General features: G+C 46.2%; 1 protein-coding gene across 3 annotated transcripts in view; it reads right to left on the reverse strand.

The window, feature by feature from the left end:
* Positions 1-22,893, reverse strand: part of TRIP10 (thyroid hormone receptor interactor 10) — an 88,416-nt gene that overhangs the window by 7,565 nt on the left and 57,958 nt on the right. For 2 of the 3 annotated variants that reach the window (XM_028713074.2, XM_077921187.1), the window contains exons 3-12: positions 21,964-22,020; positions 20,973-21,120; positions 19,606-19,668; positions 17,786-17,890; positions 16,475-16,603; positions 13,922-14,068; positions 12,642-12,845; positions 8,353-8,535; positions 5,048-5,157; positions 1,466-1,598 (exon numbers count right to left, since the gene is read on the reverse strand). In XM_028713074.2, coding sequence (XP_028568907.2) covers positions 1,466-1,598; positions 5,048-5,157; positions 8,353-8,535; positions 12,642-12,845; positions 13,922-14,068; positions 16,475-16,603; positions 17,786-17,890; positions 19,606-19,668; positions 20,973-21,120; positions 21,964-22,020 — 1,279 coding nt within the window. The remainder of the gene's footprint in view (positions 1-1,465; positions 1,599-5,047; positions 5,158-8,352; positions 8,536-12,641; positions 12,846-13,921; positions 14,069-16,474; positions 16,604-17,785; positions 17,891-19,605; positions 19,669-20,972; positions 21,121-21,963; positions 22,021-22,893) is intronic. The other variant, XM_077921188.1, reaches the window with a different exon arrangement.

Consider the following 22,893-nt stretch of genomic DNA (forward strand, 5'->3'; position numbering starts at 1 on the left):
GCTTAGTTCATGAACAACTTGGAACTTGAATGCAGCAAACCTGGAAGGAGGTGTTCCGGTTTGCGAACTTTAGCTTGGAAGCTGAACGTCCGGTGTGGCTTCCGATTGGCTGCAGGATGCTCCTGCAGCCAATCGGAAGCCACATCATGGTTTCTGAATGTTTCCGAAGCCGAACCGACTTCTGGAACGCATTCTGTTAGAAAACCAAGGTACGGCTGTATATCAACAGCGATTTGTAAGATGGCGAAGAACCTGAACCACAGAGCCTAGGACTTGCCGATCAGAAGGTTGGCGGTTTGAATCCCCGCAATGGGGTGAGCTCCCGTTGCTCGGTCCCTGCTCCTGCCCACCTAGCAGTTTGAAAGCACGTCAAAGTGCAAGTAGATAAATAGGTACCACTCCAGCGGGAAGGTAAACGGTGTTTCCGTGCGCTGCTCTGGTTCGCCAGAAGCGGCTTAGTCATGCTGGCCACATGACCTGGAAGCTGTACGCCAGCTCCCTCGGCCAGTAAAGCGAGATGAGCGCCGCAACCCCAGTCTGTCATGACTGGACCTAATGGTCAGGGGTCCCTTTACCTTTACCTAGTTCAGATCCAATAAATTGGGAACCACATCCAAGGCACTCTCAGCTGGCTCTTCACCTGGAAGATGTGCCAGCAGAGAACCCTCCCATTTTATCTCTGGCCTGGCTTGGGTGGCTTCTGTGCAGAGTGTGGATTCAGGCAGTGGATCTGGGCAAATTCCTGACCCTACCACTGTCTGGAGCCGATCACAAAATCACCTCCGTCTCACACTTGCTAGGCACACCCCAATCTGTTAACAGGTCAGTTCTTTTGTTTATGGGCGCCATTGCCGTTATGAGGAGAACAAGGGAGGTGTTCACAGTGAGTTCCGGCGCCTCTTTCTCTAGAAGAATCGCATTGGATATGGTGTGAAGCACAGTTTGCAGGGCTGCTGAAGAAGTGGGCAACTGGATCTGGCCGGCAGCCCATATCTCCGCCCCCTCCAGTAGGCCAAATACAGCAGGTGGGCAGGACGGCTCAACTGCCCATCGCTGGAGTGACACTTTTTTTGCCCTCAGGGTTGAAATCAAGTGATGAGGGCAAATGCGCAGCTTGCAGAAGTGCCCCACTAGACCTGATGAACAATCGCAAACCTCTTTTGGTGGAAACAGATCTTTCACCTGCTCCAGGTGGCCGTGACTTGCTTGAAATGGCCCTGTACCCCCAATGAGGAGGTTCCCTAACCCTGGATTACTGATATAAATGACAAATAAAATGCTGCCCGGGTCAGAGCTACAAAAATAGAATTACACCTAAACCTTAGCATTTGGGACACAGCTCTGGGTCAGCCGTGCCTGAGCCATACATGTGATGATGGTGATGATATAAGTGCAAGTAAGGAACCTGGAAAATGCAAGAGAATTGCTCCCCCCCCCCCGCCCGCTTTGCCTGCCAGTCCCTTACTTCACATTTCTGGACTTCTAGTCGCAACCTCTCAATGTTGCCCAGAGTCTCAGAGATCTTTGGCTCAAGGCTATTAGGGTCTCCCATCTGCGGCGTCTTCTGGTAAACATCCTTCATCTTATTTAAGGCATCCCTGAAAGAAAGGAGGAGGGCAAAACGTTCTGTGTTGTGAAGATACTCTAAAAAAGCAGGTTCATAAAATCAGGAATCCATGGGGTTGGCTGCCTTGCATTGCCCAACAAGGCCAGTTAGGTACTCTTAACCTTCCGTGCCGTCCGAAAGCAAAAAGATTCATTCGTTTTTCCAGAGGGGTAGCTATGCGTGCTGTTTTTGCTGCAAAATACTAGTGCCCTGAGGCACCACAAAGACAAATGCGTTACAACTATTATAGCTTTCCTGGGCTAGAGTCCACCATCAGATGCATGATTGTGATCCTAAATATAGGCAGCGTCCTCATTTGCCTACCATGATAAGCCACCATGGTTTAAACTGTAAACATGCCTTTTCCTGCAAACATGGCACACCCCTTCCCTCTCGTTTGCATGGCACAAACAAGCCACACTGTCACTTTCTGGATTATCTTATTCTAGAAAGTGGCTTGTTTGTTTCAAAGAAACTATGGGCGGTAAGCCAGAAACACGCTAAGAGTGGATTAAATTTAATGATTACTTAGCTAAATATGTTAAGTTAAATTAACTGAAAACAGCTTGCAGATACTTAATTGGCTTAGGATTTTATTTATGTTAAGTGATGAATTAATATGTTTAATTTCATAATGTGAAGATCTAAGGATGTTAATGTTTAAGTTAAATTTTATAAGAACTGTGATTTGGAAAACCGTTAAAAGGATATGCAATGAAATCCAACCAAGGGGAAGCGAGGAAGTCACTTAAAGAATGTTAATAAGTGTAATTTCCCCCCCCCCCCGTGTTTTTTTAAGGTAAAGGTAAAGGTACCCCTGCCCGTACGGGCCAGTCTTGACAGACTCTAGGGTTGTGCGCCCATCTCACTCTATAGGCCGGGGGCCAGCGCTGTCCGGAGACACTTCCGGGTCACGTGGCCAGCGTGACAAGCTGCATCTGGCGAGCCAGCGTAGCACACGGAAACGCCGTTTACCTTCCCGCCAGTAAGCGGTCCCTATTTATCTACTTGCACCCGGGGGTGCTTTCGAACTGCTAGGTTGGCAGGCGCTGGGACCGAGTGATGGGAGCGCACCCCGCCGCGGGGATTCAAACCGCTGACCTTTCGATCGGCAAGCCCTAGGCACTGAGGCTTTTACCCACAGCGCCACCCGTGTCCCTGTTTTTTTAAAAAATAATATTTATTAGAAGTTTGAAGATTACAGAAAAAAGAAACAATGAAAAATTAAACAAAACAAAGCAATACCTTACAATACATCAAAAAACAAAACAAAACAAAAAACAATACAGCAAAACAACAAGAAAAACAAAAACATTTAAAAACACACCCAATATTTCCATATCTTTATCTTTCATTTACCTATTTCATCGACCTCCTCACACCTCCCTTTTTTGTATTCTAGTTCAATTAGCTATTTCAGCAAATCCTTTCCATCTTTCTCAATTTTTGTTCTATAATTTATCTTAACACAATCTAACCTTAAATTTTCCACTTTGGCCCGTTAACAATCAATAAGTGTAATTTTCAATAAGGCTATGATTTATGTTTATTTGTCATGTGTTTGTTTGTTTATAATGTTGTGAAAACCAATAAAAAATTTTTTAAAAAACAAACAAAAAACAGAAACACGCTAAGAACAAACCCTGGTTCATTTCTGGCTTTCTGTTCATGGTTTGCTTGCAACAAACAAATAATGGCCTGGGTTTGGATGACGCAGCGAGTCAGGGGGGAAAACCACATGGCAAGGGAGAGGCACGCTCACAATTCCACAATGGTTTAAGACACTAGACCGTGGCTTATCATGACATGCAAACCAGGGCAGCGAGGTCAGAAGGAAATGAAGGGCATAATCTACAGAGGAAGCTTAAGCTCAATGATCTCCAGAGTCTGATCCAGCAAATGGCAGCAAAAATTACGACGGTATCTTGCAGCACCGTAAAAGACTAAACAAATTTATGACGGCATTAATGTTCATGGTTCATAGAACTGTAGAGTTGGGAGGGTCCCCGAGGGTCATCCAGTCCAACTCCCTGCAATGCAGGAATCTAATAATAATAATAATAATAATAATAATTTATTATTTATACCCCACCCATCTGGCTGGGTTTCCCCAGTCACTCTAGGCGGCTCCTAATTTAGAATAATATTAAAAACACGATAAAACATCAAACATTAAAAACTTCTCTAAATAGGGCTGCCTTCAGATGTCTTCTAAAAGGCAGGTAGTTGTTTATTTCCTTGACATCTGGTGGGAGGGCGTTCCACAGGGCAGGCGCCACCACCGAGAAGGCCCTCCACAAAAGCATCCATGATATCACCTTTCATACGATTAAGGATTTCTACGCAAAAGCAAAATAATGACAAATTTTGCACAGCCTTAAAACCCCTATGATTATTTATTTATTTTCTATGTCACCCTTCATCTGAGGATCACAGGGCGGTTTACAATATAAAAACACAAAAAAAATATTTATCCTAGTAACCAGGGCTATTTTTCAGGGGTTATTCAAGGGTACACAGTACCGGCACACACCTCTCTTTCTCTCTCAGTGTCGCACTTACTGTAACTACTTCATGGTGAGTACCGGCACCTATTTTTCTAGGGGGAAAGGGCACTGATAGTAACAAACTAACCAAAAATAAGCAGTTTGAAAGGCCTTGGATTGTTTGATCAGCTAAAGGCATGGGAGAAAAAAGTATGTTTCGCCCAGCTAGGCGAGCCTCCCTGGGGAGAGCATCCCACAAATGGGGAGCCACTGCAGAAAAGGCCTTGCTCTCATGTTGCCACCCTCCAGACTTATCGTGGGGGAGGCATGCAAAGAAGGGCCTCATAGGATGGTCTCAGGGTCCAGCTAGGTTCATATGGGGAGAGGCGGTCTTGGAGACCCTGAGCCTTTTAAAGCTTTGTAGGTCAAAACCAGAACTCTGAATAGGGCCTGGAAACTGATGGACAGCCAATGCAGTCAGGCCAGGATCCTGCCCTATGGCAGATAGCAACCGACAAGCAATGAACTTTTTGGCCTTTTACCAAGTCAAGTGTTCTCAGCGGACCCCGCCTGGCTGCTTGGAAAAGACCGATGAGATAGTGGCCTTTTTGTATTAAAAACTATAGGAAAAACTATAAGTTTTTTTGTATTAAAAACTTAGAAGTAAGTCCCTTTGAACTCAATGAATTCTAAGCACTACAGTAAGACAGGGAGTAAAACTGCTTGGGCTAAGCCTAGTGTCGGTAACACTGAAGGCTAGATTGTTCATGGACATTATAAACCATTATTAACTATCAAGTTTAATTACAGATTTTGAAAAGATTCAAATACTGAAATCTCAATATATGTATTTTTAAAAAACTGCCAAGAGCTAATTTTAAGCACTGCTTAGACCACACAAATCCCATCTTAAGAGCCTAACAAGCGAAGAGGATGGTGGTTTTCGGTTTCTGACCTCTGATCTAGTTCTTTCTGCAGCTCCCGGTTCCTTTCTTCAATCTTCTGCTGGAGCTTTTTCCTCCTCTGTTCTGGAGGCAGATGGCTAAAGTCCTCCGTGATCACAGTCTGGCAGCAGGAAAAGACACACACGTGAATGGGATTGGTGCCCTTCAGGCGCCTCTATGCGCATTGCCCTACTGACCCCAACCCCTGCCTCTTCCCTTGTCCACCTAATCTGTCCAGCCCATCTGTGGTTTAGGGCACATCATTTAGCACAGCCCCAGGCACAGAAAGGACCACCGACAGCTTGCAGGCAGCAATGATCCCAGGGCCTAAAGCAGGGGTCGGCAAACTAAGGCCTGCAGGTCGGATCAGGCCCAATCGCCTTCAGGATCCGGCCCGCGGACTGTCCGTGGATCGGCGTGGGGGTTCTGTTCCTTTGGGCTGCGCCATTTCCCCCCTGCGCCATTCCATTTTCCCCACTCACACACTGTGGCGCCACCTTCAGGCTTTTCCCTGCCCTGCCTAGAGGAGGAAGTGGGCTGGGCTGGGCTAGATGAGCGCCACTTTAAGCAGCCCTCTCTGGAGCCAGCCCTTTCGTGCTGCTCATCTTCCCTCCACTGCTGCCACCGCTGCCCTGGTGCTCCTGTGGGCCAGAGAGCAGAGTGGATGAGCTCGCTCTGCCCACCCACGAGAAGCAGCAGTGGCAGTCCCTGGGAAGGTAAGCGCAACAGCTGGGAGTGGAAAGGACTACTTGCCCCCCTCGCCTCTTCTTCCAGGCCCCCGGTGCCACTTCTCTGGCCCGCCACAAGGTTTGAAGGACAGTGGACCAGCCCATGGCTAAAAAACTTTGCTAAGCCCTGCCCTAAAGCCTCACAGGCCCTGCTGCAGCAGATCTTGCTTGCCCTACCCAGTGTTAGGATACTGATATTCCGTTCCACCTTAAAACAGATGTGTGGATTGTTGTGTGTCACATGCCTGAATACACACCAGCACAGCACAGCTTGCTGGGAATTTGCGTTTGTGTATAGCTTTTGCTTTTGCTTATGCTGTTTGCTTAGACACGAAGGGGAGCAGACATGTTTTTCCTCTGTCCTGATGCTCAATAAAATGCCTGTAAATACGCTTTAAAAAGGTAAAGGGACCCCTGACCATTAGGTCCAGTCGTGGCCGACTCTGGGGTTGCGGCGCTCATCTCGCTTTATTGGCCGAGGGAGCTGGTGTACAGCTTCCGGGTCGTGTGGCCAGCATGACTAAGCCACTTCTGGCAAACCAGAGCAGCGCTTTGACGTGCTTTCAAACTGCTAGGTTGGCAGGAGCAGGGACCGAGCAATGGGAGCTCACCCCGTCGCAGGGATTCGAACCGCTGACCTTCCCATCAGCAAGTCCTAGGCTCTGTGGTTTAACCCACAGCGCCACCCGCGTCCCTAAATACGCTTTACACAGCCTCTAATCTGCCCTTCTGTTGTGAAGAGTTCTTATCTCTGCTGGCTTGCGTGCTCAGTTTCTGAAGGTTTCATGAAATTCGTGTCGCAGTTATAAGCTGATTCAAGGACCGGAGTTTGCCCGGCTGCCGGCCGGTGGGCTGGAGCCAGCTGGAGGCCTGCCAATTGCCCCCGTTCCCTTGGACGCATCCCAACACCCAGCTCTACGTCTAGGGCACTAGGGCAGGTCCACTAGAAATAACCAACAGTGCTTTTGAACATTCAAAGAACTTCATAGCATTGTTTCAGCAGTTCTTATGGCAAACCTGTAAGCTAGACCACCTGTACCTTTCCCCTCCGTGGGGTGAAAGTGACTGGGGAGTGACTTGGGACAGGAAAAGTGGAAATGAATAAGCAAACCCCTCCCCCACCTGTATGATCTTCCACTCCAAACTCCCGTCTTTCCCCACAGCTTTGGAGGGCAAATAAATAAATTGGGAGGGGGAAACCCCACGCCACTAAGCAACACGTGTAGTTTGAGCCTGAGTGGTGCATGGATTGCATAAGACCAATTAGTGAAGGCCAGGGTTAGATCCTGACTGGGGACTTCTTAGCACACAGCCAGGGTGAAAATGCAGCAGTCTTCTTTTCCACCCTTGTGTCATTCATTCTCTACTGTGCACTGTAAGGGTCAGAACAGAGGGGCAACAGGCACCCTCACCCGATCTAGTCAGAAAAGCAAGCCAAGGCATCTATGACCTTGTTAGACAATGCAGATTATCACAGCCGGCTGTGAGCCCCTTCCAATTCCATGATCCGTGGGTCTTTCTACAACAAGGGACCACAATCGGAGTCGTACCAAGGCTGAAAGACAATCTACCCTGGGACTGCTTGGCAGTGACAGAGGCAAGGCGGGGAGTGTGTTTGCCTCCCTTCTACAGAGTGTAATTCGACTCAACTGCACAAATGGCCAGTTATTTGCTCCATAAGCGTCGTCTTCCAGCACACTTCCTCATCTGCTTTTGTGGTATAAATGTGGCCTGAATTGTGCAGACTGATTGATAAGAACTGATGGGTGTTGCTTTGGGAAGAAGGGTGCCTTCCGATTTCTCCCACTACCTAAGCTTGTAACAAGTTCCCAAGCAAAAGCCACCTTATCTTAGACCTGAACCCACAGCACCTAAGAAATGCAGCAACTAAACCCTTGTCTTCCTCCCACTTTTACTGTGAACTGCTTTGACATGATTTTGTGGAAGCGTGCATAAGAATGCTTTAGGTGTGTAAGATTGGAAAGTGCAAGTCTTTGAAACTACATTCATGCGTGGACTACGACTGCCAGTTCATTGGAGCTAAAACTAGTTCTTGTTTGGGTCTGTGCAAATAAAATAATAATAATAATAATAATAATAATAATAATAATAATAATAATAATAATAATACAGCACAGCTAAAAAGTCAATAACCCAAATCTCAGGCAGACACACTAAGCTATCGTCTGAAGTCACTTGTGCTAGTATCTGAGCTCAATGGACCTCATTGCCCTTGCAAGACTCCATGTTATCAGAGGCTCTATAGGTCAGAATGGAAGAGGGAGGGGCAATACCTGTCTTTAAGACATTTTATAGGTGTATGTCAGACCTGAGGTCAAGAAAGCAGCATAACCAGCTGCACCAAAAACAGACAATGGATAGACTGACTGCATATTCAAATTTGAAATGTCTCTTTTCCATATTCAGTGTACTGGCAAACAGTGGCTGCTTTGAAACGAATAGGTGATCTAGGATTCTGGCTTTTTAAAAAGTGTCTTCTCAGCACCAAAACTACGACTGGCAGGCAGCTGCCTTTGGAAGCAGGAGGCACGTGATGCTGGTTTAGCAAAGAGCAATTGTCCACTTACCCCCCGTTTGAGGCTGCGGAAGGACGTGATGCGGGGTTTGACTGTCTTATTGATCTCGTTCAAACAGTAAGACAGGGGGTCACGGGTGAATTTGGGGGATGGAGGTCCATTGATGGCAGATGAGGAAGGGGAAGAAGTGGAGGAGGAAGGGCAACTTAAGGGAGAGAGGGGAGGGGGTGGAAGCTAGCGACAGACAAGGGTCGTGAACAAGAAACGAAACACAAAAGAATGGAGAAAACTCTGTAAGAAAATAAAAAGGCGCACAGAGACGCACACACACAAAAAAACCCACCCCCAAAACACAACAACAACAAAAATTACAGTACATTCCATCTATACGGTACATTCTTACAATGGAGAGCAACACATTGGCCAAACGTTTTTAGAAACCATTTGCCCTGAGAAGCAATGGCTAAGTTCTCCTACCTCAACCACCTGACAAGACAACAAATAGCAATCCAGTGTGCCCAATATAACAGGAATGCACTGTAATAAAAGCCCCACCACCAAGAATACATGGGGAAGTGGGGGGGGGGAGGCAGGAGGCAACAGCACAAGATGTAGAGCAACACTTCACCACCATGGACAGTATGAAAAAGAGAGAGGGAGTTGCAGAGTCATGCCAAGATGCAAAGCTGGCTTTCTGTGTAGCCATCTCATTCAAACATGCCCTTAGATATTGCCCCCCCCCTGAAATTCCTGGTCACTGATCCCATGATTTAAGGGCTGGCCCTAAACTGCAATACCATGGGAGGATGAGGTTTGAAGGGATGGGGCACAATATTGTTGTTGTTTAGTCGTGTCCAACTTCGTGACCCCATGGACCAGAGCACGCCAGGCTTCCACTGCCTCCCGCAGTTTGGTCAAACTCATGCTGGTAGCTTTGAGAACACTGTCCAACCATCTCGTCCTCTGTCGTCCCCTTCTCCTTGTGCCCTCCATCTTTCCCAGCATCAGGGTCTTTTCCAGGGAGTCTTCTCTTCTCACGAGGTGGCCAAAGTATTGGAGCCTCAGCTTCAGGATCTATTCTTCCAGTGAGCATTCAGGGCTGATTTCCTTATGAATGGATAGGTTTGATCTTGCAGTCCATGGGCCTCTCAAGAGTCTCCTCCAGCACCATAATTCAAAAGCATCAATTCTTCGGCGATCAGCCTTTAAAAACCATTTTTGAAAACCAGGGAATTCAGTAGCACTGAATGCTTTGAGGGAGCCACCGTTTCCACTCCCCAACCCATGCTCTCCCTGTTTCAAATTGAGCCTTCCAAGCTCATGCAACTCACCCCTCCTTCCCCCTTGAAATGCTGCTTTGTGTTGCTGACTACCCCATCACAGGGTGGAATCAGCCTTGCTTTACTGAGAGCACCCTGACGAAAACACACAACCTTCATCTCTCTTGGAATGAGTCACCTGGTGGGTCAAGGGATTCCTCGGAGCTGGACCCAAATTCCCTGCGCCTCTGAAGGCCACGCTGCCAATCAAGTTGAGAAAGCAGCATGCAGTCGCTCCAGGGGAGTACCCCACCCCGACAGCAGCTTCCTGTGGAGCTGCGCAAAATTGGCACTTGGTTTGCAACAGCTGGAAGAGTCGCGGCTGAGGAATTGCGTCAGACTCGTTCCGGCGTGGCTGCAAGAATCTTGGGAGCCCTGCGCAAGCTAGGAAGAGAAACTTGCTGAAGCTCAGCGAGTGAGAGTCTGGTCGGGGACTGGATGGGAGACAGCTTAGAAAAAACCCCGTTTGCTGCCTTAGGTTCCACAGCAGAAGAAAGATGGGGAATAAAGGCAATATATATGCTGTGAAAAGCATCAGCACCGGGCAGTGGGGCTTAAAGGCAGCAAGCCAGAATCTAAGAGACTTTATCGATCAAGGGAATGCTGGGATTTTGGCATGCACACCCTCACTTGGCTCAGAAGTCAGCATCTCAAATCACTGTTGCCGGTGGGGGAGTGGTAAGTGAGAGGCAAGAACTGCTTGTGTGGGACACATGGTGGAAGGAAAACAAGGGTTCGCTGAGATTATGAACGGCCTTTGCCCCCTCACCTCCCGGATGCAGGAAGCAAAAGAAGTAGGGGCTATCACTGAAGAGCTTTTGGGTGTCCCACATGAGCTAAAAAGGGGCCTGGCAAGTTCTCTTAGAGAAACATTGGATCCTGGGACCACAGCTCCCATCTTCCTCAGCCAGCATAGCGGATGGCGAGGGGGTGGGAGTTGTAGCCCAACAACAACCAAAGACCCAAGGTTAGCAGAGTTAGTGCTCTGATCTCCTCCCCAACTAGAAGACACTCGTGGCTACGCAAGGAGAAAACAGGAAGAACAGGAAGCAAGAAGGAAGGCAGCACATAGGACATGGAAGAAATTACACAGTATTTTTTTTAAGGGATGCAAGGCAACGGAGAGGCCAGATGTGAGCCAAGGCAGCAGAGTCTGGCTCTCCTGTAACATCTGCACTGCGAGATTTACAGGACAGATGTGGCTGAGGAGAGTTCACAGCCCAGATCTAGCAGCAGAAGAGTTAGGGAGCGAAACAAAGGGCAGCTTAAGAGGAAAGCAGGAGAAAGGAACCTTCACAGCACCCGAGGAAGTTGTTCAGGTGGGAGAAGGAAGGAAGGAAGGAAGGAAGGAAGGAAGGAAGGAAGGAAGGAAGGAAGGCCTTGCTAAAATGAGCTTTTTGCGAAAGAACAGCCTGTGCACAAGTTATAAAGGAGCCTCAGGAGAAATCTAGCTAGAAATGTGAGGGCTTGCTGAAGCAGATCTTGGGCCTATGCCATAACCATCTCCATAATACAAACACAGGGGTCAGCTAGGGACTGTAGGGAAGAGGAACGCCCTCCTCTGAGTGACAGGGGCAGCTGGAAGTGAGAATAGCAGGTTCCAGAGGCAGAGATCCAAGGCTTCCATAGCAGAGAGCCTGGGTGACACGAAGGGCAGGAGGCTGACCTGGCCAGTGGCTGAATAACAGGAAGGAAGGGATAGCCAAGTTACGACCTTCCAACGGCAGAGGTGACTACCATTAGTTATTGCAAGAAAACCACTTTTGGGGAAGCACTGGTCAGGCCCAGAAAGTTAGAGGAGAAACCTCTTTGTTAAGGGCTAGTACAAGCAGCTGGAAAGGAGACGGGAGAGGGCAGCCAGAAAGTGGAATGACATGGAGGGAGGTGCAAAATCATGGCATTTGCTAGCTTGCCTGTCGTGCTGCCATCTGGCAGACGAGCAAAGTGGCAGAGGCAGGGAGGAAGGCATGAGGTCAAAAGGGGCAACCTGCTGGAGATCCAGGACTCTGGAGAGGAACCCAGGAGATGAACACTGTGGTGATCACCCCTCTACTCCCATATCCCTTCCCCCAATTTTACTCAATCACACTTCACAACCTGAGCTGTGAACAGAACCTGGTAGCTATGGGAATCCCACAAGCCTGAGGGCCAATGGGTTGAGGGCAGAAGGACAATACTTCCTGGCAGGGTGGATTTGATTTAAATCAAATTGATTTAAATCACTATTTAAATCATGATTTAAATCACTAGTCCAGGCTTCCTCAACCTCGGCCCTCCAGATGTTTTGAGACTACATTTCCCATCATCCCTGACCAGTGGTCCTGCTAGCGAGGGATCATGGGAGTTGTAGGCCAAAAACATCTGGAGGGCCGAGTTTGAGGGGGCCTGCACTAGTCAGTAAGACTTGATTTAAATCATTTAATATTTACAACCAGATGAAGGTTTCATTTTTGGAATAATCAATTTTGAGAGTAGTTTTTACAGTTATATCAAAAATTACTGATTTGGTTCTGCTATCAGAAATCCATAGACAGATAATTATGAAATTATTGTGAGGTTTAATAAGTTAACTGTTTATATTTGGACAACTTTTCTGCTGTACTTTATTGGAAGGAGAAAAACAATTGTTTCCTTAATAACAATTTAAACAATTTATTTAACTAAAACAGTAACTATAGCATATGTATCCATGTTAACTGATGTAGTTAAACAAATTCTTTAAAAAAAAAGAAAGAAGAAGAGGCTTAGACTGAGTTTTAGCACACATGAAAAACTTAAAACAAATCCTTATTTCCTGATGAATAGCCTGTGGACTATAATGTAACTTAAATAGAAAACTATCTTTAGAAAGATTTTTCCTCCAAAAGCATTTTATTTTAAAAACGCAATTTAAATTTAAAAAAAATTCCAATTTAAAAATCTGAATTTTTAAAATTTATTTTTAAATCATTGATTTTTATCCACCCTGCTTCCCGGCCACCCTTTTCCAGGCGGTCCCAGGCCCTCCATGCCAGTCCTCACCTTGCTCTTCCTGCTGAAGGGCCAGCGCTTCCCCTTGCTCTTGACCAGCAGGCGGGGGTCCAGGCGACCATCGAGGGTGCTGCGGGGGTTGCCAAGGCTGCTGTCTGATGAGGTACGATTGATGGGTTGGCTGAAGTCTTCAAAATCCATGTCTCCTGGCCTCTCAAAGCCCGATTTGTGCAGTTCAATCAGCATCTGGGAATCCTACAGGAGAAGAACATCCTTCTGAGTGACCTTGAGGAACAGAACCACCTCCAGGCCAGTTGTGCTGCTGAGCCAACACAGTACAGGACCAGAAGAAGATATGGCAGAAATTTTGTGGTAGTTTGAGAGTACACTGAGTTTGAGACACATAATCCATTGGTACGGTCAAATGCAACATTCCTTATTTCCCTAGAGTGGGCACAAGCAGGGGGACATCCAGTCAGTGTAACTTCCTGTTCCACTGGTCTGGAGCTTCCTCCCTCTGCATGTGACCTGGGAGATGGGCATGGCTCTGGCTGACTCCACAAGAGAGCCATGGCAGCCATTTTCTCAGTTTGTCTTGTCTCTTATTGCTCTCTTACTGATCTTTTGTTGCCATGCTGGTCTCCTGCAGTCATTTTGTTCTATTAATGTAATTTTGCTGTCTGCTGGCTCTCACCCAGCAGCACATGAGTTCAGTCTCCCTATGAGATAAACTTACTCTTTCCTTATGTAACTACCAAGTAAAGCCTGCCTTTCAGAGATCATATTGTGAACTGAAATGTGAGTAAAAAAAGAGTTCGCAAACCGGAACACTTACTTCAGGGTTTGCAGTGTTTGGGTTCCAAGTTGTTTGAGATCCAAGGTATACCTGAAGGAACGTCTTCACCCCCATCACTCAGCCCGGACACTGAGGTCCAGCTCTGAGGGTCTTCTGCTAGTTCCCTCACTGTGAAAAGTGAAGTTACAGGGAACCAGGCAGAGGGCCTTTTTGGTAGTGGTGCCCGCCCTGTGGAACACCCTTTCTTCAGATGTCAAGGAGATAATGAACTATCCAACTTTTAGAAGACATCTGAAGGCAGCCCTGTATCGGGAAGTTTTTAATGTTTGATGCTTTATTATCTTTTATCTATTTTGTAAGCCAAAGCAACTGGGGAAACCCAGCCAGAAGGGCGGGGTATAAATAAATTTTAATAATAATAATAATAATAATAATAATAATAAACTATGCATGGACTACAGTGGTTATGTGACAGCACACCAACTTTTCGGCAGTACACAGGGGAAATGTTACAACTTATCCGGGAGGCACTTACGTTCTTCTCATCCACCACATCTGCTGCTGCCTTCATGCCCTCCAGGCACTTCCCAATAATGGGCATAACTTGCTGCTCCGTCTCTGAAAAAACGCTGTAGCCTTCCTTGAGGCGCAGTGTCCGCCGCTCGTCCATCTCTTGCAGCTTCTAGGAATGGGGGGAAGGAAGGGAGCAACACACACAAAAGGGACAATCAGAACTTGAGGATTAGAGAGGGAAGGTTCCTCCCAGGGAGCTAGGATCTCCTCAGCACCCCCGTCCTACCAGAACCCACATCACCCACAAAACGAAGAGGCCCGTCTGGTTATCACACCTCTGTTCCTTGCAGTCAGCAAGGCATGTGGCACTGGGAAGGCTGGTGCAAAGTTTAAAATGGCACAATGCCATCTAAAAAAGGCCTGTTATAATAGCTGCATTTGGGTTTGTTCTTTAAAAAATAATTTTATTTTCTCTCATTACAAATATACAGTGATACCTCAGGTTAAGTACTAGATTTGTTCCGGAGGTCCATACTTAACCTGAAGCTGTTCTTAACCTGAAGCACCACTTTAGCTAATGGGGCCTCCTGCTGCTGCTGCAGTGGCGCTACACGATTTCTGTTCTCATCCTGAAGCAAAGTTCTTAACCCGAGGTACTATTTCTGGGTTAGCGGAGTCTGTAACCTGAAGCGTATGTAACCCGTGGTACCACTGTACTTATAACATACAACTTACATAACATCTCTCCCTCCCCCCTTTTGGACTTCCCTCAGCTTCCATTTCTGATGTATTAATCTCATTAGTATATTCTGTTATTTTCTACAAATATCACATTTTTCCTTTTATTACATTATTTGTTCCCTATCTATAAGGTTGTGAATGTTTATTTAAATCCTACCATCAGGTCAATATTCTTTCTTTGTTTCTGCAAATATAATATAAAAGGTTCCCACTCTTTTTCAAAATCCCTATTTTCCTTTTCCCGAAGTCTGTCTGTCAGCTTCGCCAACTCCACATAAGTCATCAGTTTTTCTTGCCTTTTCTTTTCTTTGCATCTGGGTGTGCTCTAATGCGATACCATCCAGGCTTAACTTCCCAGCTGTCTCCAGATAAAATGATTTCAGGGAACGGGACAACAAGGGTGTGGGTGCGTTTTCTAGCATTTCCAGGGCTGCCATCAGTAGATTGCAAACTGGCATGGATCAATTTTAATCGATGAAGCAATAAACTGCCTTATTTATTTTCTAAGCTATGTTTTTCAAGTTTTTCTGATAAGGCAGTGGGAAATGAATGAGAAACCCTTTAAAAACCACCTTTCCTTTTTAAGAGGGGTAGTTATGGTTTGCTGTCAGGTTATCTCAAAAAGGCCCTTATTACTGAGGTTCTGGTAGTACACAAATGCAAATTTAAAATTTTAAGTTTTAAAGCAGACGGTTATTCAATTAACAAAAGGATCCCATGCATGCCTTACTCAGACATTAGTCCCATTCAGCTCTATTTGTAATTTACTCTCAGGCAGGTATGCACAGAACTGCAGCCTGAACACTTTAATTGTGTGGCAGCCCTAATAATGTTCAAGGATTATTATTTTTTAAAGCCCACCCCAGGAATGGCACTTGTGAAGTTAGGAAAGGTTATTAACCCACCCACCTTCCTCCATTACCCCCAGAGAGGAGGTTCCTGCTTTCTTTTGTCGTGGGATCTTTCCACATTCTCAACCAGCCCCTTTCCCCACAGAGCAGAGATTAACAAGGCTGCAGTGGCCCAAGGTGAACTTCCTGACGAAGACATGTGTTATAGGTCTCCAATGACCTCCACTGCCAAGTTATTTTCTTCTGGGGGAAGGCTGAGAGCCTATCCAATATCTGAAGTCAGAGAGAGAGAAAATATTCCACGAGGAGGAGCCACAAAAAGAGCTGTTCTAGGAGAAGCTCGAGTTTTATGGAACTCCCTTTTCTGAAAGTTCCATGGCGCTCGCTTCATTTTAGGTGATCTGAGGCAGGCTTATCTTTTCCTCCAGCTTTTAGCAATCCTTGTCGTTCACTGGTCCCAATCTGCTGCTGCTGAATAGCTAGTTTTTAGAGCTGTTGCAGGGATGGAAAGATCAGAGTATGTTTCTGGTTCATGCTAGTTTCACACGTGTTTGTTCTTAAGTATGTTCTACCCTGTATGTGTAATCAGTATGTGATTAAAAGCAACAACAAAACCCTGCATTAAAATTTGCATTTTGTTATTTCCCCCACAACCTGCCACAAATATGCTTTGTGGATGCATTTAAAACTTATACATGTGTTTTGTTATGTTTCTTTGAGCAGAGAACTGTATCGCAAAATTTTGAGAAGGGCAGAAGGATGATTGCATTCTGATCTGTGTATTAGTGTGGAACTGCAAATCAGGTCGGTTCACGTAGAAGAATCGCTAGATGGTTGATTTTTATAGAGCAAGGTTTATTTTAAAATGTTGTTCTATGGCTTTTTATTGTTTGTTGAGGGCTACTTTGAAGGACGGTTTAGGCTAAAGGGAGTTGCAGAAAACTCTAAACTAAAATGTTAGGAAGTTGCTTAGAGAGACTTGCATTGAAGATTTGTGGCATCTCCAAAAAGTAGAACTGGCTCTGATTGTGGTTAAACTTCTGCAGATATGAAGCATATTCATTCTTGCTCTCCTCAGCCATATGACTCCTCAGGTTTGCCTGCTGCTTTGCCTGGAGAAGGTAAGGGGAAATGGATCAGCAGAAATACTTTGGTTACAGTCAGCTCTACAGCAGAGGTGGGGAATCTGTGGCCCTTCCAGGTGCTGAGGGAATCCAATTCCTACCAGCTAACATGGCCAGTGCTCAGGGATCAAGGGAGCCCAGCAAAATTTGGGGGGAACCAGGGTTCCCCACCCCTGGGCTTAGTAAGTCATCCAAACCTGGGCTTGTGGGTTTAGCTCTCCCTAACAAACCACAAGATGTAAACCGTAGGACTGTCTTGCAGACTGTCTCGCCAGAGTGGTGCATGCTCTTGTTTCAGGGAACCAGGCAGAGGGCCTTCTCAGTAGTGGCGCCCACCCTGTGGAATGCCCTCCCACCAGATGTCAAGGAAATAACTATCTGACTGGTTTCCCATAAGTTCGCTTCTCGAAGTGAGGGAACCGCCAGAAGGCCCTCGGCGCTGGACCTCAGTGTCTGGGCTGAGCGATGGGGGTGGAGACGCTCCTTCAGGTATACTGGGCCAAGGCCGTTTAGGGCTTTAAAGGTCAGCACCAACACTTTGAATTGTGCCCGGAAACGTACTGGGAGCCAATGTAGGTCTTTCAGGACCGGTGTTATGTGGTCTCGGAGGCCGCTCCCAATCACCAGTCTAGCTGTTGCATTCTGGATTAGTTGTAGTTTCCGGGTCACCTTCAAAGGTAGCCCCACATAGAGTGCATTGCAGTAGTCCAAGCGGGAGATAACTAGAGCATGCACCACCCTGGTTAGACAGTCCACTGGCAGGTAGGGTCTCAGCCTGGATACCAGGTGGAGCTGGTGGACAGCTGCCCTGGACACAGAATTGACCTGCACCTCCATGGAGAGCTGTGAGTCCAAAATGACTCCCAGGCTGTGCACCTGGTCCTGGCACAGTTACCCCATTCAGGACCAGGGAGTCCTCCATACCCACCCGCCCACTGTCCCCCAAAAAGATGATGTCTTGGCTTTAATGGCTAACTGGATAAAGAAGCTGCGGTTTGCTTAGAAAGCTTTCATAAGCAAAAGCTAGAGGTAGGTGGTCAGTTACGGGGCACAAGCAAACAAGGGACTCAGGATATCCATCATGACTTCCATTGCAGAAGAACTCTGATACCCTCCTAAACACTATTAGGGATGGGGAGCAGTGGCATACTCCTATTCAAAAGCACTGACCTTCTCCACATCTGCCTTGGTAGCATTGATGTCCTGGTCCAGTTTCTCGGCAGTCAGCACAGCTTTCTCAGCCTCTCGGCAGTCTCGCTCAAACTTGCGTTTGCTCTGCAGTTAAGAGAGAGAGAGTCTTTGAGAGTGAGGGATGCCGACAACAGAAAGCCTAATGAAAGGCTACACCCATTTGGATGCAAAGCATTAGATGCTGCCATATCTCTCTTGCAGGGATACTGACACGAGCATCACTCGCACTTAGGCGATGAGATCTCTTGGTTTCACAGGCAGGACTAAATCACACCACCTGTTAAGTGCTCCCGTTTTGTTTGCCCCGTTCTGGGCTTTCAAATAAAAGCTGGAAATGGGAGGAGGGGTTAACAGATTGTTATGTATAACGGGCTTTCAAAACAAGGTGCAGTACAATCAATAACACTAAAAAAGACTCTGGCTGCAGGCTTACAATTAAATGACACAGGCAAACATTTACTGGAAAAGGAGTGGGTGGAAAGGCTGTTTGTGTACACTGTCTATGGAGCTACTTTCAAAGCTTGCTGAGGCTTTGAAAGAAGCTACTAAACAAAGTGAGCTCACCTTTTATTTGGGGGTGGGGGGACAGATGGCATAATTTATTGGGGTGGGGGTAATTCAGGTATAATTGATTGTACCCCAGTGGACAGGGAGGGGAGAGGTGGAAAACGGACAGGTGACCTTTCCCAGTTTAGACAGCAAGAGCTTCACTGAAGTTCACCAACTGGAAGGCCACTTAAGATTTGTCTTTCCAGACTGTCTCCACGTTCAAGGTTATGCTTAAGGCAGGGCTCAGAATTCAGCCCAGTGAATATTCTAAACTGGGCTCTAAAGTAAAACAAAGCCCACAAACAATTCCCCCCACTAATTAATGTGGGGAAAAGTAAACACAACAATGTGTTTGTGCCTTGTAGAACGTAGGAAGGTGAATCACAATGGAAGCACTGCACAGCCAAAATAGGGAAGGCAGGAACTGACTTTGGCAAGTGCATGCACACTCACATGTAAAAACTGAGTGTACCTGCGTGTGAATGTATGCAGGAAGGAAATTCAATGTATGCAAGGTCTTATAATATGACTTTTTTCTACTTTAAGGGAAACTTGAGCAAGTCTACCATTTCTTTTTGAGTCTACATCTAATGCATGCACACCCCTACAAAGAAAAACAGTTACAGGTTGACAAGAGATCCCTGTGGTCTTCCAAGGTTTCAGTCTTGGCTTATTTGCACATCATTCTATTGCACCTTCTTTGAAATCTTCTCTTAAAACCCTTCATGCAACAAGAACAAAGCGCTAGCAACAATGTAAGAGATGGGTTCAGTTTTGTTTCTGTGGAGCTTGCACCTCTGTTACTCATAAAGGTTTGTTCTTGAGTAACCCAAGCTAGGATCTCCCCCCCAGATGATTTACAAAAGTTGAGAAGTTCTTGGAGACTTCCAAAGGTAACACAGGAGATTCTGTGGTTGATGCCATAATAAAGCCAGTGCTACAGCTTGTGCATTCCTCTCTCTCTTTCCATGTGCATTGGATTCTGTCCTCTTCCTTGCTTTCCTCCATCTGTCACCCCCAAATTTAATTTTGAAAAAAGGACAGAGGAAACATTCTTGGTGGGGAATAAAAGATGTTTCCATTCACTAAATGTTTGGAGAATTGTAAAGGGATCAATGACCCCTCCACAGCTGTGTTCCTGCTCCGAACATTGGCCAAATCCACAGAAGTTGTTTTAGGTCTTCTGAGCATATGAGCCTCGGACTCTGCACACCGCTTGTAGAGCTAGGCTGAAGATGAAAACAACTCACATTTTCAAGTTGCTTGAAGGAGTTCTCCAGCTGCTGCTGAGCCCTTCGGCCTTCTTGCAAGTGCTGGAGAAGGAGAAAGTTTACAGAATGAAAGCCTTTGTTAGAAGTGTCCTGATGCTTTTGCCAGAACCCAAACAGTTCTGTCAGTCATTTTCAAATGATGACAGAAGTACTTCAGAAAGAGCAAAAGGCCACCTGCTACTACCAAAAGAATCTTCTATCACCTGCTACTACCTGAAGAATCTTCTATCACCTACCTGCTACCTAATTCTTCCCATCTTTTCACCAGAACACTACAACCCTAAGAAAACTTACTGAAGAAATGGGCCTCCAAACAGGTCCAAGTCCCTACTGTCTACAATCTGAAAAAGAGAGTTTGGGACAGAGTGGGGTGGGCTTCAAAGGAGATGCCTCAGCTTGAAAAACCAGAAGTTCTCATAATTCAAGGTTACTTCCTAATCAGGTACTCTAGTCCCACTGTGCTGAAGTTAATTTTGAAAAGTCATATAGAAAAGTCATACAGAAATACTGCAATAAATAAAAACAGATTAAAACACACACACTGTAGAGAGCACAGTGGCTACAATATTTTCAAATCCTGAATCTATTGCTAGCCCTCCTCTCCAAAACCTGCCTAATTTTAACATTATCCTAGTTCCCAACCCTCAGTGACTCAAAAGTCAACACTGGTGATGGAGAATATAGCAACAACAAGGTGATTTTTTAGTGTCGCCTTTTTGTTATGTTATTCAAATTGATTTTGTTGTTGTTTTGTTTTATTGTCCTTTTTCTGTTAACAAACACTCCTGATGGAAGAGTGACAGATGAACCAAAATTGGGTGTGGTTGTGTTTTTTTTTAAGGGGGGTACTTTACAATAAGGCATGGTGGACTCAGCAGTCAAAAACAGTTTTTGGAAGCAGTTTGCCACGCAGCATGCAGTGGCTGCTGCTCAAGCTAAGAACAGATCTACAGTGCTCTTGGGCTTACAGAACTGAGTTTCACAGTTCTCTGGATCTTGGCCATCGTAAGTAAGTACATAAAAAATCTCCACGCCAATGCCAGCAGCCACCAGGAACATCTGGAAGGAGCATGGAAGCTCTCCCCACAGATGATGCAGATGGCCAAGCGATCCACTCTGTATGCACAAAGGCAAAAAGGCCAGGGACGATATGCCTTCAACTCCTGCTGAACAAGCAGCAAGAGAGCCAGGGGAGCACAAAATAAGAAGAGCCCCTTACAGAGAGGTAAACCTGAACGGTTTTGTTCTTCAGGACCCCTGGGCAGCAGAATCAGAACCTGATTTGGTCCCCCGATTGACCACTATGCAGAGTTTCTTGACACTACAAAGGCAGGGGAGCACTTTACCGACTTCCTCTCCTGTTTGAGCTCCTGCGAGTACTTGGCAACTTCCACACAGATCCGCGTTAGAAGGTTCTCAGCTACCAGCTCACGCTGGCCTGCAAAGTCGTTCAGCTCCTTCACCACCTGAAGGAAGGCCTGATATTGGCAGAACCTGAAAAGGAGAGAAAAGGCAGGAAGGTTGTGCCCAGCAGCAGAGAATGAATGAATGAATAAATCTTTATTTGCGTCGGCCATCGGCCGTAGCAATAAAACAACAATGCAATATACAAAGAATAGAAATAAAAGTCAATTACATAAAATACATTTTGGGGTTTTGAATCAATAGTCAAACGGTGGATCTTATTCTGATTGTCCCAGCAAAAACCTTGCAACCTTTGCTGTCACCTGCTCATCTTGATCTGCCAAGATCAAGCAGTGGCAGTGGTTGGGCGACCCGGAATGGACAATAAAAGAGGGGTGATAATCTCATTCCTCAAGTCTTTATAAAGAGTGCCAGCCAGAAGGGCAGGCACCACCAATTCGGGACTGCCACATCTCCACAGGGACATAAGTGTTTTTCAGTTCGAAAGCACGCCAGTGCAAGTAGATAAATAGGTACTGCTGTGGCAGGAAGGTAAAAGGCGTTTCTGTACGCTCTGGCTACCGTCACGGTGTCCCGTTGCACCAGAAGCGGTTTAGTCCTGCTGGTCACATGACCCGGAAAGCTGTCTGTGGACAAACACCAGCTCCCTTGGCCTGAAAGCGAGATGAGCGCTGCAACCCCATAGTCGCCTTTGACTGGACTAAACTGTTCAGGGGTCCTTTACCTTTTTTACTGAATGACTGCTTGGGTGGTCGGCCCTGCAAAGAGCCCAAGGCTTGCTAGCACAAAAGTCTGTGAACCACTGATCTAAGTTTTTGTGGTCAGAGTACTTTTGCCTCAAAAATGTGTAGCACTGAGTAGGAATATCTCATGCATCGCTGCAGCTAAACATGCATTTGACACAATACATACTTTGATTCTGGGTCTTCTCGCGTAGTCCTCTTGGGAAGATGCTTCTTCACAAGATTCCTATAAATGAGAGCGAAAATGAGCTAGCCAAAGGTATTTTGCTGCCTGAAGATGAGCTCCCGTTGTGCCCCCCACCCTCCCAAATGCCTCCTTATACCATTCAGACATCAAACTCCTGCCTTTATCTATTGGCTGACATCCTGTCACCTTGTTTCATTTTGCTACACCGTAGGGCTAACAAATCAAACAGGAGCCAGGTAAAAAATTGGACAGCTTCGATATTAGGCCTATAAGAAGCAGCTCCAGTCATGTGTAGATGGAAGTGATGATAATTGGCACAGATGAACATCCCAGAGATAATTCTTATCAAATGTGACAGGTTTAAATAAGCTGGTAATGTTTTATACAACAATTTCCCATGAATGCTGGATATTTAGCGAATATTTTATCCTCCTTATCTTTTCTAAAGTGTGGGATCTTTGGTCACACCAATCTTTTGTTTTCAAAAGTAGGCGCTCCCCCGCCCCCATTCATGAAGCCCTAGTTGCTGGCTTATATCTTTTAAGAAACAGTTTCAAAATCATTTTTCTTCAAATATTAGAAATACACAGCAGAATTGGCAAGACCCACAACGGGAGCTTGAAATAGGGAGAAAATCAAGTCTGCTGCCCAGGACTGACCTACTGGGAGCCTGAAGGGCCCTGCCTCTCTCCACCTGGCTTGGGGCAAGGCCTGACAGGCGCCATAAAGGCCTGCTGCCGCCACTGCTGCTGGGCAGAGAGGGCTCCGTTTTTGTTTTTTAAATGGCTTTTATTTTTTATCTATGACATTTTAAATTGTGATTGATACTAACGCCATAGAGGGACGCGGGTGGCGCTGTGGGTAAAAGCCTCAGCGCCTAGGGCTTGCTGATCAGAAGGTCGGCGGTTCGAA

The sequence above is a fragment of the Podarcis muralis genome, chromosome 17 (genome assembly GCF_964188315.1).
Source record: "Podarcis muralis chromosome 17, rPodMur119.hap1.1, whole genome shotgun sequence".
Lineage (NCBI taxonomy): Eukaryota > Metazoa > Chordata > Lepidosauria > Squamata > Lacertidae > Podarcis > Podarcis muralis.